Source organism: Larus michahellis, chromosome 6, assembly GCF_964199755.1.
Source record: "Larus michahellis chromosome 6, bLarMic1.1, whole genome shotgun sequence".
Taxonomy (NCBI): Eukaryota; Metazoa; Chordata; class Aves; order Charadriiformes; family Laridae; genus Larus; species Larus michahellis.
In genome coordinates, this window is record NC_133901.1 from 30711776 (window position 1) to 30729603 (window position 17828).

General features: G+C 43.8%; 1 protein-coding gene across 3 annotated transcripts in view; it reads left to right on the forward strand.

Annotated features, from left to right (window-relative positions):
• Positions 1-17828, forward strand: part of DIS3L2 (DIS3 like 3'-5' exoribonuclease 2) — a 193903-nt gene that overhangs the window by 92593 nt on the left and 83482 nt on the right. For all 3 annotated transcript variants that reach the window (XM_074590908.1, XM_074590909.1, XM_074590910.1), the window contains one exon: positions 5473-5552. In XM_074590908.1, the coding sequence (XP_074447009.1) occupies positions 5473-5552 (80 nt within the window). The remainder of the gene's footprint in view (positions 1-5472; positions 5553-17828) is intronic.

The following is a 17828-nucleotide window of genomic DNA, read 5'->3' on the forward strand; positions in this document are numbered from 1 at the left end:
TCTGGGCTCCGTGTCTCCGCTGGCGAGTTGACTCATCTGCGTGCTGCTGGCTGGGAAGATCATCCAATTGTGAGGAGGGTTTGCATGGCCGCAGGGCGCTGCTTTGTCTACTGTGTACAAACTGGCACTTTTCTCCATTAGCAGCACCGAGCTGCTTTTACAGAAAATCACATTGGTAACACCCAAACTTTGCCCAACAACTGGCCATGCCAGAAACCTTGCCTGTAGCACAGCCTGAGCCCGTGGCTTACAAATGCCGTGTCTCATCTTGATCCAAGTAGCCTTCCACTTGAGTGAAGATGGAGCCCTGACCACTGGGACTTGTAATCTCCTTGTGTCGTTGGTGTTTATATTTTATGGCTAAACTAACCGATATGTTGAATTTTGAACAGTTTGGCTGGCAAAAACTGATATATTGTACCAATCCTAACAGCACCAAATGTACAGTATTTTCTCTGCTGATTCTTGCGACTACCTTTGCGTAGATGTACGTATTTGCACAAAGAAAAACAAACTGCTGTTGCAGCCCTGTGATCTGTGAACGTTTTAATTACCACGGCGGTAATTCCAGCTCACCAACAGACTACTTATCTTACCTCTACCTCTGCACTAGCTGTTTATTTTAGCTCCTGTTAAAGGTAAAAAGACTAACTGCTCTGCAGATATGCTTGTCCGCTTTAATTAGTCTTCCTTAAGCTGTGCAAAGAGAAACTGCACTTAATTAGCTTTCCTTAAATTAGGATTGATATACCAGCCTGTATATGCGCACGCTGTCGTGACTGTCTAAGTAAACTAAGTGCTCTATTATGCAATTTATTGTTTTTTTTTTTTTTTCCCCCTAGATGGTTGATTTGCAAGATGGCAGACGGAGCCAGCGTGCGAGCTTTGGCTTTAGCTGTGCTCTTCTCACTGTCTCGGGGCTCGAGGTGGCTGGACCAGGGTTCCCGGGCTCTGCCTGGGGCTGGCAGGGTCTGGGCAGTCTGTGTGTGGCACGTGCTTTCCCGAGTCTTGCTTGTAGGTCCACCACGCTCAGTGCGAGCCCTTCCCCTCATCCTCCAGAACTCTCGTAGGCATTGCCCAGCTCTGGGGCATGAAGCCTCCGGCCACGGGGAGGAGGGAGAAAAGATTTTATTCTTCCATTGACAGAAACTCCGTGCCAGAGCAGGTCTGCCTCTGCAAACCTGCATTAAACATATGTTTTGGACAAAGAGGCTCCTGTAAAAAGTGGAAGTTTCCACACCAAAATGTTTATTTTTGATCAATGTGAGGAGGCTGGGGGGTTCTTAAAGGCACGTGTTTATCTCTAGTCTTTTCCAGCATGAAAACCAGAAAATCTCTTAACTCTGTGTGTGTCTGTATCTCCTAAACTGGTTTCCTTTAACTAACCAAGTTGTGTGTATGTTGGAACAAGTGGACTTGGAACATCTCTTTACTTTTGCAAAGTCTGTTTTGACAATTTTAAATGGATAAAACAGATTTTTATTAGGTGTAATGACAATGAGAGATGGCTCCTTCAGGGCTTTTAAAGAAGGGGGAAGAGGGGGATGATCAAGCTTCTTAACCCACAAGGTCACCTTGGCGGCCCTCCAGAAGCTGGAGACAGCTGCCAATTTGTATTTACCTGTGGTCAATGCAAATGTGCATACATGTAGCTGGGATGTTTGCTTGTGCTTAAGCAACATCTTTGTTAGCAGGTGCATAAAAAGTCTTGTTGCCTTGAGGTTTAGTCATACAACCCACTGCGGGTTGGTTTTTTTTAATGGTTACAGTCAGAAATGTGGTCTGATCCCTCCGAGATCCTTTGTGCCACAGCCTTTGGGGTAGTGTACGGCCAGACAGAATGGTCAGGGGAGGAATTTGAACGGCTCCTTTCCTCTTCACTGGCTGGACTTGCCACATAGCTGGGAGCAATGTTATTTCTTCACCCAGATGGCTTTTGTCAGCTGCCTCCAGGGTCCTCCCTGGGGGTTTGCACAGGAGGGGCTGGTGTGGGTGCCAAGGGGAGGGGACAGCCTGCAGAGCCTTGGCAGCCTGCGCCCCCCACACCCAGCCTTTCCTCCCCTTGCTTCCCATTGCCTTGTCCCGATTCTCTCCAGGATGAGAGGCGGCTCCATGCAGAGTGCTGGAGATAAAAGGTGATAGGGGTAGGGCTGGAGGAAAAGCAGGAGGAGATAGCTGAGAACATGCCTTTCTCGCAGACCTTGCCCTGGAGGAGCATGTGTGCGGGGTGCTGCCCTCGGGCTCGGCGCTGACGTCCCGTCGCTCGCCGGATTGTTTTCCTTCCCACATGCCAGCCCCAGTTCCTATAGCCATCTGAAACTTCTCCAGTAATAAAACCAGAAATATAATTCATCACACTTAATAATGCAATTACTGGTGAGCGGAATTTGCTTAACAAACTTCAGCTAGGTGTACTGCTGCATGCCAGGATTCTCTCACTGCTATGAACTTTGAGCTCTGTTTGCAGATCGGCTTCTCTTGTCCCAGTGACTACCTGGCCATTGGCTCTGCAACGCTTCTGCAGAGTCCTTTATGCCAGGGGGTATCGTTCCCCGTGTTACTTGCTCGGTGACTTTCTTACCTCACCTTGCAGCCCGTGCCCAGAATAAACTGCCTGTGACAAGCTACAAGTCCAAGTCCCTTGAGTAGTTTTAAAGGAGAAGCGGATCTGAGCCTGGTGGTAAAACATATCCCAGCTGCGCCGCACACAGAAATGCTGGTGAGAAATGCTAAATCAGAATTTGTCTGCCACCCCTCTGCAGCTTTGCATCTGTGAGTTTCAGGCTCTCAGACGGCGAGCTGCAGCTGTGGCTGCAGTTTGCATGCTGAGAGGCTGCTGGGAGCCCGGCCAGCGTGTCCAAAGCGCAGTGAGCTGTGCACGAAGCGCTGCCCTGGGGGGGGGGGGGGGGGGGGGGCGCTGGGGGCTGCCCTGCCAGCCCTGCAGCTTGGGCTTTCTGAACTGGGGCCACCGCTGACCTCTGCAGTAGATTTGACCAGCCAAATACATCTCGTCAAAGCAGCCCGTTAGTTGCTACCCTTGTATAAATGTGTTCAGAATTTGGCACCCGTGTATTTATGCTCGCGTCTTTCCAGGGCAGACTGCAAATATGCACTTCGTTGAAACCAATCTGTTAATTTTTGAACTGCCTGGAGCTACGATTCGCAATGGGTGGCAGATGCTTGTGGTTGCAGGCCCTGAACATCTGGGATAAGCTATCTATTCCCCTGACACAGGAACCCACATTCTCTTTGAAGAAGCTCTTAAACCTTTTTTTCTTGGTCACTTGTCAGATAAAGCAAGCCATTAGTGCAGTGCTGTTTGCTCTTTTAAGCGAAGTAACTTAAAGGAAGATTTACTAGTTGTGGCTGGGGGGGAGTCACAGTGCCAGGATGCTGTTGCCTTTATATACGGGGAGTTAGCGGGACCTGGTGCATCAATACATGCAGGTTGGCACAAATATATGTCCCCATACTGCTTATACTGTAGGTATCTATATATCTTCATATGCACGGCTCCCTAAAGAAAGTGGCACAGTACCTTGGAGTGGAGGTATCCTCAAATTCCGTCCTTAGGTGGAACTTTAAGGAATATATGTTTATGGAAGTAAGGTTGTTTGCAAGCCTTTAAAAATTGGTTGATTCCCAATGCTGGATAGCTAGGCAGCAACAGATCAAAGTCCCAGCGTAGTTGAAAAGATTTTATATCTTTCAGTGTCACGATCTCTAATTTGTTTAGATGCATGCAAAGGATCAGAAACTAACGTGCATCTGGGGATTAAGGCAGCTTTGCTATCCGATCTGAAAGCTAGCATATTCTAAAAGATTTTCAAAGCCTCGGAAGGCAGTGAAGTGCTTTACTGATTTTTATGTCTTTGAAAACCTCTATTTAGTGTGCCTGGTGGAATTATATAAATACATGCTGCCAGCTGTCTGACACCAACAGATACCACCCAGAGCATTTAAGTACCAAAGTGATAGGCTGGCGAAGATAGAAACGTTGCTTGCGCTGTGCAAGCACCCATGCAAAGAGACTGAGACTTGCTAATTCCACGTGACACTTGCTCCTTTAAAAGTTCGCTGTAATTTTTCCCCTCCCACCTCTCCTACCCCAGGAGTGTGTCGGTGGTTATGCTGTAAGAAAAATAATATGTGTTTTCATTATATATCTCTAGAAGGGAGTTGCCATCATGATATGAGTTTTTCTGCGGCAAAGAGAAAAGAAGAAAAGAAGCAGTCTGATCTCTTCCTTGGCAGCCTCAGCCTGTACCATTGTGCTTGCGGATCTTTTAACTAGGGAGGGGCCAAATTTATTCTAAAGGTTAAGATAAAAGCAAAATACACCAGCAAACCCGTTCCTTTACTGTCTTCACTGCTCTTCAGCTCCAGTCCCACATTCCATGCGTTGCTTGGGTGAACCCTGCTGTAGTCCAGGGCCCAGGCAAGAAGTTGCTGTAGGGCAGCCCGAGATGAAGGGAGGCCCTAAAGCAGGACTTCAGGAAGTTTTATTTGTTGAATGCTTCAGGTTTTGGGTCTCACTGCTGCCAGGCTCTACTCTATTAAACATGATGATTCCTGAGTCAGGTACTCTGTTTTGTCCCATCTGCGTGGCCCTAGACCATATCTGTGGTCCATCTTGGTGTGTTCCCAGTGTTCCTGCCACCCACCACTATGGGACATACTTATGTAAGCCTTCCAGGGCAGGGCTGCATGTTCCAGGTACCACCTGGTACAGCATATGCACAAGGGCGTTCACCTTTTCCTAAGCACCAACTTGATTTGCTAGATGTAACGAGCTGATTTGGAGCTCTTGCGTTCTACAACTTTCCTGGTGTTCCCTATTGAACCTGCTTCTCCCTTTGGTGCACAATAGGCAACATAGACATTATAAAGTACTGCACCCCTTGGGTGTCTTTACCGAGTCCAAAACTCTCACTCATTTTTGTTATCATTCAGCTTGGTTTGTAGATGTTTCACTGCCTCTGCTTCGTGCTAGCTGTGCTCGTGGAGTTTCAGATGCTGCGATATCTGCTCTTATGCATGGGGCTGGGGGTTATTTGTGTTCCACTTAGCTTTGCAATTAGGAGCAATCTATTTTTACTCTAGCCGCGGGGCATCGAGGCTTTTTCCTGCTTGTTTCTTTGGAGTGAACTTGATGGGCTAAATTGTTTCGTTTTTGTGGAGGAAAATCAGTAATGAGATGAAAGCTGTTAAGAGCAAGAAGTTAAACTAAAAATAAAAATAAAATAAAAAAAAAGCCAAGGAGATTCACTTGTCTAAACTCCCCCCCCCCGTTTTTTTTTTTTTTTAAGATTAGATTTAGACTTTCAGATTAGATTGGAAAAAGTTTCAGCAAACAGAGTCTTCTGAAAACATGGTGGTTGTTGTCTGGATGTCTCTGATGGTCTTTGTGTTTTGATACTTTCTTCATGACTGGAAGATAAATTTTTCTTTTCTTCTTTTTTCCTTGGATAGGAAAGAATGCATTTTCACCATCGACCCATCAACTGCGAAGGATCTCGATGATGCTTTGTCCTGTAAACAACTCCCTGACGGTATGAGATATATTTTACAAAATACTTCTCAGTGTTTATATCCAGCCGTTGACACATTCGCATATATAATTTGTCATGAAGTATTCTTTACCAAATATGAGTAGAGTAAAAAACTAGTTTTCCTTTTGTTGTTGTAATTGCCTGTTTTCAGAAATCTTGCAGCAGATATCTTCAAGCTGCCCTCTGAAGTAGTCTTGGTGTCAGGAAATGCAGAACCGTGGTGTTTTGCATAATCAGAGCTGTAATTTGATTTGAGCAGATCTCAGCTGTCTCCTGTCATTAGGGGAGTTAGAGCTGAATAGCTAATATGCCACTCCTGCAGACTGAAGTCTAGCGAAACTTTAACCTTGAATACGCAGTCCCTGGATAAAGGAACCCAGTTTTTTGAAGGTTACTGGCTGAATTGCTTTTTGATGTTTGTGGGATGCTGGGAATCGTCAAATGAGCAGAGTGTGCCTTATAAGTTGTGTTATTCTTCTCATTGCCTTTTAAGCTTTAAATTCTGCCTTATTTGTACTTTTACTATGCTGTAAGCCAACAGAACAGAAAGTAAAGCTCCAGAAGCCAAATCTTGATGATTCTGACTTCAGAACTTCCCTCTTGTAAGCTGACTTTGCCGTGCAAGTCCTGTTCGTTTATTTTGATGAGATCCAGTAACAGGCTTGGTTAGAAAAAATGCGTGATTTGATTAGCCCATCCACCACTAACGAAGAAGATAAAGTGATTTTTTTATGCGTGTTTAGTTTTTCTTGCTCTTGTTAATCATCACAATAAGATGACATCAAAGACCCTGTTTTTTGGGTTGATTTCATTCTGTGCAACGTGGCCAATTCCAATTCTGGAATTGTCATGTCATTTAGACCTAGGCACAGCATAATATTACAGGGCTATAAAACTGATAAAATCAGAGAAGAAAGAAAATTTGAGGCCAATAAAATTATTTCTAACTGTACCGTACAATAGCAGTTTTGAGGCAAGAGTAAGGAAAAATTGCTGTTCTATTTCACATAAAAGGTCTTTTTAAAGAGATCCTAAGCTGAACTCTGTTCTTCTTTCCACTTTGTCACTGGAATTATCTGTAGATTTATGGCAGTGTTGCGATCCCACAGCCCCTCAGATCTGAGGTGTTGAAATTCTGGCTCCTGAGCCTCGACTGCTCACATACACGTGGGGTTTAGATGCTGCGTGAAACCATTCACTGAGCTGGTTTGTGGTGCATACATCTGCGTTTTTCTCTTATCCATAAGCCGTTTGGACAAATTGTTCAAGGAAAAGACCTGTTTGAACAAGAATTCTTCTTTCCCAGAAAGTCTGCAAAGCCATTGCAGGACTGTCACTCATACTCGAGACTTGTTGCTGTATCTGCTGATCAGGGCCGCACTTTGAAGTCTGCCTTGTCTCTCCGACCCCAACTGCAGAAAATGCTGTATGAGGCCTCTTCCTCCCATCTATAGGGAAGCAGATGGACCAGTGCGGAAGGGATCCTCTACTTGCAGGGTCCGGCCAAGAGGGTTCTAGGTATTACTGGGATGTTACTTGATTGTGGGAGCTCTGTACCATGGCTGCTGAAAATCCCCTTGCGATGCAGCGGTGGGTGGCTACAGCGCCGTCCCATGCCCTATCAGCCCTCTTTGGAATGAGTCCTTGTCATGCAATCCAACTGAGGAAAAAAAACAAATAGAAAGTTTTTTTTAAAAGTTGCCTTCTGAGTGGGCTTTGTTCATGTGCTTCATTCATGGACAGAGAACGGTCTTCCCAGTTTTGCTGCTTTTTGCTCTTCTCTGTAGAGGCAGGAGGCAGAGGGAGCTGCCTGCATGTGGGGGGAGAAAGAAAACACCCAAGTCCTCTTGGCCTGTTTATTTCTGACTCGTCCTTCTTCCAGGATCTGTATGAGGCCTGTGCTGGCTTCCTGGAGCCTCCAGATGAAGGTTTTCCCTGCCCTCCCCTGATCTTCTATGAAAGCTAAGGAATATGTGAAAGGGTCGTGTCAAAGCCATGCTTTCAGGGATTGGCTTTACCTGTCTATAACGCAGGAGCAGACGCAGTTCTCTCTCCCAGGGTACCCTGTTATTTCAAAGGTGATCTCTGACGCACTTACTGGAGTGGACGAGGATGCTTCTGCAGTCAGAGATAATACTTCCTTTTCCCAGGAAAACTAGGCGGTTGGGAAAGAAAGGTAAAATGAATCAGACTACAGGGTCACTCTGCATAGGGAAGGTTTGCAAAGCTCCATTTTTAAAATAAAATAAGTGGAAGGTGCAGGAACCTTTCTCCTCTTTCAGTTCCCCAAAATGAACTTTGTTAGTGTGTTTTAGAAGAGAGATGAAGAAACTTGGAAAGAGTAGGGGACAGGGCACATCCTGAGAGTAAATGTAAAGATTTGCTTGCCTTGTATTCAAAAACTTGTAGAATGGGAAATCCAGTGTGGATTTAGTGCTTTTGAAAATTCCACCTCCTTCTCAGGATCATTGTGCACACTCCCCTTTCCTCCAGATGAGCCTCAGAGGAGACAATCCAAGAAGCAGAAGACTGAATGCACCCGTTGGTGGCTGTCCCAGCCCGAAGGCCTTTGTTCACCCCCACCTCTCATTTTCCGAGAACCATGAAGTGGGAATGTGCTCGCAGCAGCCCTTTGTGTGCCAGATCTCTGCCTTTTGGCTGGAGCTGTGCATCCTCCAACGGGCTTGTTCCACCCTGGACTGCTCTCAATGAGAAGATGCTCTGAGCTGGAGCATTCTTTAAGAGTGATCTTATCTGTGCCATCCTGGGCATCGTGCCCTCTGCCTCTCCTTTCAGCCTCTGATCCGCCGTGAGAGTGGTGCCCATGCTCCATCACAGCACTGCCTCAGCCTTAGGCCAAGGAAAGTCAGCCCCTGGAAAAGCCAGTTTTGATACTGGTGAATGTCCCAGGGACCAGGTTTTAAATCAGTGTGGAAAGAACCGCCATGGAAATACCCTTTTCTTTTATTTTGAAATCTATGGTGTTTATTCTGAGGAGACCTTGTGGCTCAGAAGGAAGTACAGACAGGAAACCAGGTCCTGATGGTCTTTGGTGCAGTTGTGATCAGTCAGGGAGGCAGCTGAGGAGCTGAATGGGAGAGAGCAGCGTAAAAAGACTGCAGGAAACCCCTCTGCGTCCTTTGTGCAGGCATGACTGCTGGCCAGCCAACTCAGCACGAGTCCCCAGGCAAGCAGAGGAAGGAAATCTCAGCATTGTCTATGTACTGCAATGTTTGTTTAAAACATGAGGTGTCTCTCAAACAGAGATGTCCGGTCTAATATCTGGAATCATCTCCATTTTTAAGGCTCCTGATGTTGTGCAAGGAGATGCTCGGAGAATCTTTTTAGTGAAGATGAGTAGTAAAAGCAACTGAGACCCATACTGATGGACTCTTGTCCATTATCCTCCCAATGTGTTGCTGTTCGAGGCACAAACTTGAGCCAGTGTTTCATGAACCTTTTCTTCTGCCAACTATGGTCCAGTGTTGAAATGCTAAATTCCAAAGGTTACACTTTTCAGATATTCCCTGATCTGAAGAACCCAATTAAAATGTTATTTTGTGAGCCTTCTATAAGGGATGTCTGTTTCACAAGCAGTTGGCAATAAAAGCTATATTCCATGCCCCTTTCTAAGGTGTCACCTCAGAAATACAGCTGTAGAGCTTGTTGCCCAAGAAACAAGGTGCTAGATCCTCAACCCAGGTATGAGCATCACATAGAGTCTGTTATTAGCAGGAGAAAGTAGCAGAAATGTGCGTATTTGTATTACCTGACAGCCCACTGGGAGCTGATAGTCTTTCTCAAGGTTTTTAGCCTCTCGTCCACTGACTACAGTAGCACTACGTAGATTACTATTATAGGCCTGTGAAACGTGGCTGGCAAAAGCAGAGGTATAAATCCATCGGCATATGTGGAACTCTAAGATATCTGTACTTCGACTTAAAATTTTTCAGGAATTTGAAAATGTAGAAAGATCCAAAACCGATGCCAGGAGTCCTTTGGCCTTCATTTCTTTGTTCACTTGTTTGCAAAGCTACTGCCATTCCTGACTCTTCAGTGTTAAGGAGAGCCCCTATGGGAACCTCAATCTTGTGTTTAATAGAGCCTCTTGATATGTTTTGGAGGTAGCCTGAGGATTTTTGGCTTTAAAAGTTGCTATGCTAGCTGCAGTTATTATGACAAAGAGTTGTTTTAGAGGTTAAGAGCTTATCCAAGGCTGGCAAGGCTGCATCTCTCAGGAGGGCAAAGTTGTGTTAAGAGTTAACATGGCTTTTATTCCAAATGTAAACGTGGTTACAAGAAATTATTATTTTTTCCATCTTTTTTGCCCATATGTAAAACACTTCAAAAAAAATAAAAATCCAACACCAAAAAACCCCAACACGAGCAAACCACATATCTGGCATCCTTGTGATGTCAGGAGATCTCCAAAAATCAACAGAGAATGCAGAACCCAATTCAGAAAATGTCCCGCTCTGTTGGTGTATAGCACCCGTAATAACTGCAAGAAAAAACCCTCCCACTCATTACCCACGTCTTCTATCAGACAGCTGAATCACTGCATTTCAGAAGATTTTGAAGAATGAAATTGTCTTTGTCCTCAAGCATTTGTTGATAATTTATTCAAGACTGAGGCATTTTCTTTGACTTGAAGATCTTAAGCAACAAGCGGAGAGATAAGGGACTGTTTTTGCACCTTTGCTTTGGTTTAAAAAAAAAATCTCAGTGTAACCCTTACCTGTTCCAGTCACTGGATGGAGGACTCGCCCATGATGGAAAGGAATTTTTTGCAGAAGTAATCCACATGAAGGGCTGCCCGGTAGCAAAGTGTCACTAGCAAAGGAAGCATGGGATGATTGTGGGAATAGCTGTATTTTTAATGGAGTTCGTGGTAGAGTATTGCAGCAGTTGGCAACTTTTCAGGGATATAGGTCTTAAGTGGGCCTGTCTGGTTTTGAGAGAATTTTATATTGGAGTCTGCTTTTGATTAACAGTCATGCTCCTCATTATTATTTAATGATAGCAGTAGGGAGGTAAGCTTGCTGTTCGCATTTGCGAATGTATATTTTAAAAGAGATCAGCTCCAATAAAGAAGGAAAATAGGGCTATTTATGTAACAGCTTCAGAAATATGAACGAACTGTACTTCATTTAGTTGACTCAGCATAATCTCGGGGTAAAAGATGGATCTGGACTGCACCTAGTTTCTACAGCCTTTGTAGAGCTGTTTCAGGGTAGCTTGAGGTTTTAAGCAAGTTCATTTCAGTCAATACTCTTTTGTGATCCTTTCTGCACATCTTCTAGCAAGTTACTGCAGCGAGGAGCATACAATGGAGCCGTCCTCCATTCATACGGATGTCACAGACATTGGCAGAAAACAACCGTACCACTTTCAAGCCTAAATGTTTTCACCCAGGGTGCAGACGTTTAAAGATTTATTCTGATCTCATCATGTTAAGAGCACACCAGGTGACCTGGCTGTCCCAGTGGAGCCAGGCGAGTTTCCCACACTTGCCAAACCTCTACTGGGAGTTATCTGCAAGTTGTGTTTGTATTTCTGGTAATGTGCACAAGTGATGCAGTTGTGTTTGAAGGCTGCTTACTGGTAGGAACAGAAATGAAATTTGACAAATTTCAAGGCAAACAATTCTGTCTAGAGAAATGTTAGGCTGCGACAGGAAAGGACGCAGCAGAAATGACTGGGGTGCATTTCTGAGGGGTTGTCTTACCTGTGTGCAGGTCTTTTGATGCTGATTTCAGAGCGGTACTTTAGGCCATACTGACAGAGCTTCTGTACATCTTTTTGTGTTTATTGGTGACTAACATGGTTCTCACTGTTGTTCTTTCATTCTTGTATCCCTACAATCCTTCAAAAAGTAATTCAAGTTTAAGTAATTTAAATCTTAATCTAGAAGGAATTGTTGTTCTGCAGAATAGAAACCTATTCTACGGGCTGTTTGCCCTGGTTTTTATGTCCTTAGTGACGTTGGTTGTCTGCATTTTGGAGTGAGGTCATATACAGATACATTCATTGAATCTTCTTAGTATTTACATGGTGACCTAAGACAATCAGTCTTCTGCAGTGTGCTGCTCCCTGTTTTTCCGTTCCCTTTAAATCTGTTCACCCTGTTGGTGAATTTAAATCACATAAGGGAAGTGGGATAAAAACTTCAAACACATTGTATTTCTGTAAGTGTCATGAAAATGGTGTATAAGCATAGAAGAGATCTTCTCTTAGTGACCCAAATGTGAGAAGAGTGCAGCATGACCTTTCTTCTTAGCAGACACCAGTCAATCCACTGTGGGCTACAGTTTTCGGAAACAGATCAGCAGAGAGTGAGGACTTACATCTCTGTTCAAGAAGCCAATTTCACACATTTTGGTAAAACCAAACAGTGTTTTGCCTCATGTTGGTAAAATTATCCCTTGTCTACTGCAGGCCTGCAGATACTGGGGCTGCTTTTCTTAGACCTCATGGACACCTTAGTAGACTTCCCTGGTGCGTGAGCTCTAGCATCTTGTGCCTGAAAAATGCCTGTAGAGCCCAGGTAGCCCTTAGATGTTCTCTGCTATCTCAGGTGACTGCCTGCTCTTCCTCTCCTTCCATCCTTGTTCCTTTCTGATGTAGGTTGCAAACTTTTGGGTTCTTCTAATTTTGCAAAGTTGTGTGCGCTTACAGTTTGCTTTTTAAGACATAAATATTCCCTCTTCTATTCAGCTTTGTCCCTCTGGCCACTGAAGGACTGTAGGGTGAAATTTGCTCCAGTAACACGTGGTACAGGACCGTTCAGCTAATCCATTTGGTCCCTGCAGCGCAGAGTATAGGAAGAGTTTGTAATTAGTCATGTTGGGCTGACTTGCTTAAGATAAACACTGAAGAATGAACTAGTGTTGATTCAGAAGTTACATTATGAAATTACTATGCTTCCTTCTTTGTAAGATGTTTAAGATGAACAGATACCAGACTCAGCTTAGAGAGAACATGACAGAAACCCCACATTGATATATGAGTCAAATGTAAAATGACCATAAACTGTAATTTACTAAATTTATTGCAGGAGTCAAATATGGGAAAAATAAAGAAGACCTACAAGGAGTGGGATTGTGCATAACATTTGGCCAGTTTTTCCTTTGGTATTGGGTGTAATTAGCTCAGCTCTCCTGTTACCTGCTGATTAGTCTGGTGGGTTTTGTTGTGTCACTAGGGAAGTGAAAAAGACATATTGCAGCGATTAGAAACAGGTACATGTCCTTTCTTTCTATTGAGGGCTTGTGGTTGCAGATTCTTTGAAATATACAAAATACACTCAGTTCTGTGCCAAATCCAGATCCCTGCTGTGTCCCATAATGTAATCCCATATAATGCTGGGGAACTGCAGCATGTACAGTATATTTTGCCTCTTCTTTTAAAGTAATGTGGGGTTGTGTGCGGAAAAACACATCACTTCCAATTTCCAAGTGCAGGGTTGAATGGAATCAGAGGGCTGGATTGCGTCACCTTTCCTCCACCGAACATCTCTCTTGAAATCCGTGAGACAACTTGACAATATATAGGGCTCCCCTCAGTTTGAGTGGAAATAGGGTGGCTTGCTCCAAACTGATCGTGTTTGAAAGGTAAATAGAGTGAGCCTAATCCCCATTAAACTGAGTGATAAGGTATTGGGGCAGAGATTAAGAAAATTTGGATTTGGTTGGAGCATTGATTGCTGAAACATAATTTGTTAAAACATTTTTTGCATATATTTGAAAGCTGCTTGTGAGAAGATTGGTTAAAAGCTTGGTTAAGCAAAAATGGGCAGGATTTAATATTGGTAGGTCATATTTACTGCATTGGAATTTTGTATCAATTATAGATATTTTATAAAGATTCCATCCTTATCCCCAAAGCTTTTTTTTTTTTTTGACAGTACACAAAGCTGTAACGGAAAAAACCAGAGGATTAAAACAAAATAAAAGGTAAAATGTCTATGAAGGACTAATCTTATGAGGACCGTGGCTGCAGAACATGCAGACAGACGTGCAAATACCAGCAGAATTACTCATAAAAGTGCGTTTACTTTCCTGCAGGGAGGAGCGATGCTCTGGGTGAAGTCGCCTTCCGGAGCGTTTCAGTTCATAGATTCAGGACCTGGGACAATTCCCCAAAGATTTAGAGGCGCAGGATTTTGTGTCCCAGACGATGTCGCTACCATTGGTGGATACAGACTTAAAAACAATAGTGTCCAATTGTATGTTGAAGAAGAAAACCACAAATGCCTTTAAAGAGCTGGTTAATGGGGAGAGGATCTAGAAATTCCTGTACAAAGAGATCTAAAAGCACTTTGTCTAGGACTTCTGTGCACTAAAAAGGACCGCAGGGACCAGGAGAGTCTTTAGAGAAGAACCGCAAATGACAGGTGATGACCAGACTAGACAAAACAGGATTTTTCAGTAAATTTAGCAGATAAGAATCAGAAGATATGTGAGGAAGATAAACTTTAGACGGGTACAAATAGCTAGGAATAAATTCCCACATGGTTAACTTCAGTCATACGTTCTATTGCATGCAGGCAGCAAAGAAGTTACTGCTGTATATATTCTTTATAATCGACTTTCTTAAATGACAGAATCCCTCAGAATCACTAGGCTATTGTTTTAACTTTCACTGCAATGTGGGGGTCTCGGAACCCAGCTGAACAGGAAAAACATCTTCTTACAGTGCAATTCACAACAGTAATTCTCGATTGTTGAATATTATGCTAGTTACATAGAAAGAGTAAAACCAGGTGCAGATGGAAATATTTTGGAAATCTTTCCAAAAATAAACAAAAAAGTTGGATGGCTGAAAGTGAAATCTCAGCGGCTGCCTTCTGTTCTCAAAGAAGTTGAAATGTCAAGGCTGTTCACTGGAAGTACCTTATATGTGTTTGGCCTAGCACTAAATCCCAAGGTCTCTTTGAATGCCTGGGAACGCTTGCTTAGCCTTCGATTACTGTGTTCAGTAGAGATATGACAAAAGGGACTGACCTAGCAGTAGAGAGAGGCTGGTCCCTCCCCACTCTGAACCTTCAGTTCAGGAACAGGATGACATCCCTACACCCAAAATTATTGTAATTCATCTTGAAAGCTGCTGGGTGCCACTTCCCATCTCTTTAAATTCAATGACTGCTGATTTCCTGATAGAGTTAGCATCTTGAATGGGTCTTGGAATAGCAATAAAAACAAATCATGACGTGAATACCAGAAATTGTCCTTTTACTTTCATCATGTTGGCTGGAAACCTCACTGTTAAGAGACTGCAAGGAGTCTCCCTTGGTAACTTCTCCCTACCAGCAAGGAGTGCTTTCTGAGCTGGGAATCGTGAGTTCACAGCAGCACAGGCTTTGCCTAGCGGTCCTGCTTGACACCTTGTCTTGGTGGAGGGTTGAAGATCCATCTGCCAAGTGCTTGGGATAGACTCTGAGTAGCAAAGATTCATGTTGGATTTAAGTCACAAATAGTCACCTAGAGGGTTCTCCCAGGGATGACCGTATAGCACATACTGGCATTCAGTGGATAAATCTGATGTATTTGAGGTTTGTAACTCCTCTTCATTTTGCTCATTACACTTCAATCTTGCAAAGAAATCAATACAATGTATAAAACCCCTAAGTGGAACTTGATATTTCGGCACCTCACAAAGCTGCACCCTTGTGCAGGCACAGAGGAAACCAGCTCACTCATGACTTTCTGCAGTGCAAACAGGTACCGGCATAGGAATGTGGAGAAAACTTGCACGGGCAGAAGGTGGGACGTAGGCATCACTGCATAAGGAACCATTGTGTGTCTGGTTTCAGTCTGCCAGTGCTGAGCACATTTGATGTATCAAAGAAAAGGCACATTCTTCGTTTTCCATCATTACACTGTCTGTCCCCTATTATCCTGTGCTCTGGCTGACTTTTATTATTTAAATACTTGTGCCCTGCTTTCATCTGTATTTTCTTGCTTGTATCTTGCTCATCAGTGTGAACAAATCTTTATGCAGTGTACTTATTCTGTTGGGTATCATTCCCCATGTCCTTCAATCTACAATTAAATGTTTTATCTTGTACATGCTGCGTAAATTCTGTCCTTCTAAGTGTTTAGTGGTTTTCCCCTCAGGAGAATTCCTTCCTTGTGTAAGTATCCAACTTAATGGTGCGGTGGTACCACTTGCACAGAAGAGCTATTTCATTCTCTTCCGGAGTTATTACATCAGGTTTGAAGGTAGTTTTCAGGAATAGCGTAGGCATTAGGTGCGTTCTGGATGGCAGCATCTCCCGTCACAAGGTGATGAAGAGCTGACCTGGGTTGACTGGCAACACACAGGACAGGACACTCTCATGTTATGTTTCTCTGCCTCGTTAATGTGAGATAATCTGTGAAGCCTGGAGACCTGACTTCTGATTGATCACAAGCTTAGATGTTTCCATCTGGAACTGGAAGTTGGGAGAACATGACCAACACGAAGGTCTACCCCATGTTCCCATGGGAGGATCGACCCTCCTGCTCTCTTGAGAGCTTGTGAATGCCTCGTGCTGACCAAGAGCCATCTCTGAGCAAACCCTTCAGAACTGGGCGGCATGGCGGAGTGCTTTCCTTGCACGGGCTTTAAATCCTAACCCTAGCCAAAGTATTTGAACAAGTGCTTAACTGATCTGGCCTGTGCTGGTTTGCGTATAAAACTCAGGGCTCTGTAATGCACGACACGTGAAGTGCCACGTTATAGACGTGTCCTGGCTTGGTTTTGTGGTATAAAAGGTGGCTTTTAAATGCTATTAAGTGGTTTTAGGACATTGCTGAATTTATTAGCTGCTGCAGACAAAACCTGTATGCAATTCACATGGAAGACCTGCTCCTAGCATTTAATTCAGTATAGATAAAGACTCCTCATAATTCTGAAACTATTTAAAGAGTTGCTGATGTCTCGTGGAGAACTCTGGAAAGTATTCTGCTAAGGAAGGGTTCCTTTCCTGGGATGTTTTTCTGCATTTCATCTTCACTTGTCCTTCATTGCCCTTAATGAACACATGAGCTTTGTTTTGCACTTTACCTGGAGCCGATCCCAAATTGGTTTGTAAAATTGTAGTTGTCTCCATAACATTCAGTTGATGCCAGAGACAAAATGGCCAAAGGTCGGGGTAGTTGAGTAAAGCACTGAGTAAAACAGTGCTTTAAAAGTCACGACAAAGCAGATAGGGGTTATTCCAGATTCTAGACTCATTGATGTCCCATGTTGACCTTTTAAATTAAAGAAGAAAAAATAAAAAGAAAATAACAAAAAACCTGTTATGCTTTATTTTTATTAAATGCTCTGAATATTTCATGGTTCTCTCAGGATCGCTGAAAGCATGGCTTTGCAACATCACCGTTCCCATCAATGGTTTCTCAGATACTTCCAGAAATGCAGGAAGTGCCGTGACTTTCAGTATAGAAGAGTTAACATTTGAGGATGTTTTTATTTTTATTTTTTCCCTTACCCTGTGATCTCACCCTGTTTCTCACTTTGGAATAACTGGGGCCAGTCTTGGTTCTGCGTATAACTTTGACAATTCAGTCCATCTCGCAGCTCCTGAGTTTTTGCAGTTAAATAAAAGTCACGGGTTTTTTTGTCTTTACATCAGCCCAGCTCCTGAAGGGAAGGACGTAAACGTGATTTGTAAAGGCTAAAGAGTTAAAAAAATGGTTTTAATTGTGGTTTAAGAAGCAAAGCGAAAGCCTGGACCCACCCAGCCCTTTTGCTCTTCCCAGTCTGATGCAGGCACTTGGAGCTGATGTGCTGCGTGTGCCGGCTCCTTCTCTCTTCCCCCTGTGGAAGTCGGGGACCTGACCTTGACCACCTCTCCAGGTGCTACAAACACAGGAAAAAAAAAAAAAACCTGACTAAAAATAGCTCAAAGAAGAGTTCAGTTATCTTGAAACCTTGGCCAGGCTGTTCCTGATGGTCTCAAAGTCTCTCTGTGGCTGGTGGGTGAAGGGGGCTGTTTCTGTGGGACATTTCTCATGCAAACCAGTGGCAGAGGGGATTGGATGGGGAAATCTCCTAGAGGCAATGCCTGGTAGTACATAGTATTCTGTGGATCGTTACCCTTTAGAGGTGCTGGTTGGTTTTTTTTGGGCAGGCAGTTTTTCCTCTTTTGAAGTTGTTGCAACATTTACTGAAGTTGTATTCATACTTGGATGGAAAAGTTGCTGCTCTGTGCCCCGGGGACTTGTCCTGCTCTCTTGAGATACAGGATTCTCATTCCTTTTGCCAGAGTCTTTTCATGAGGTTATGTCA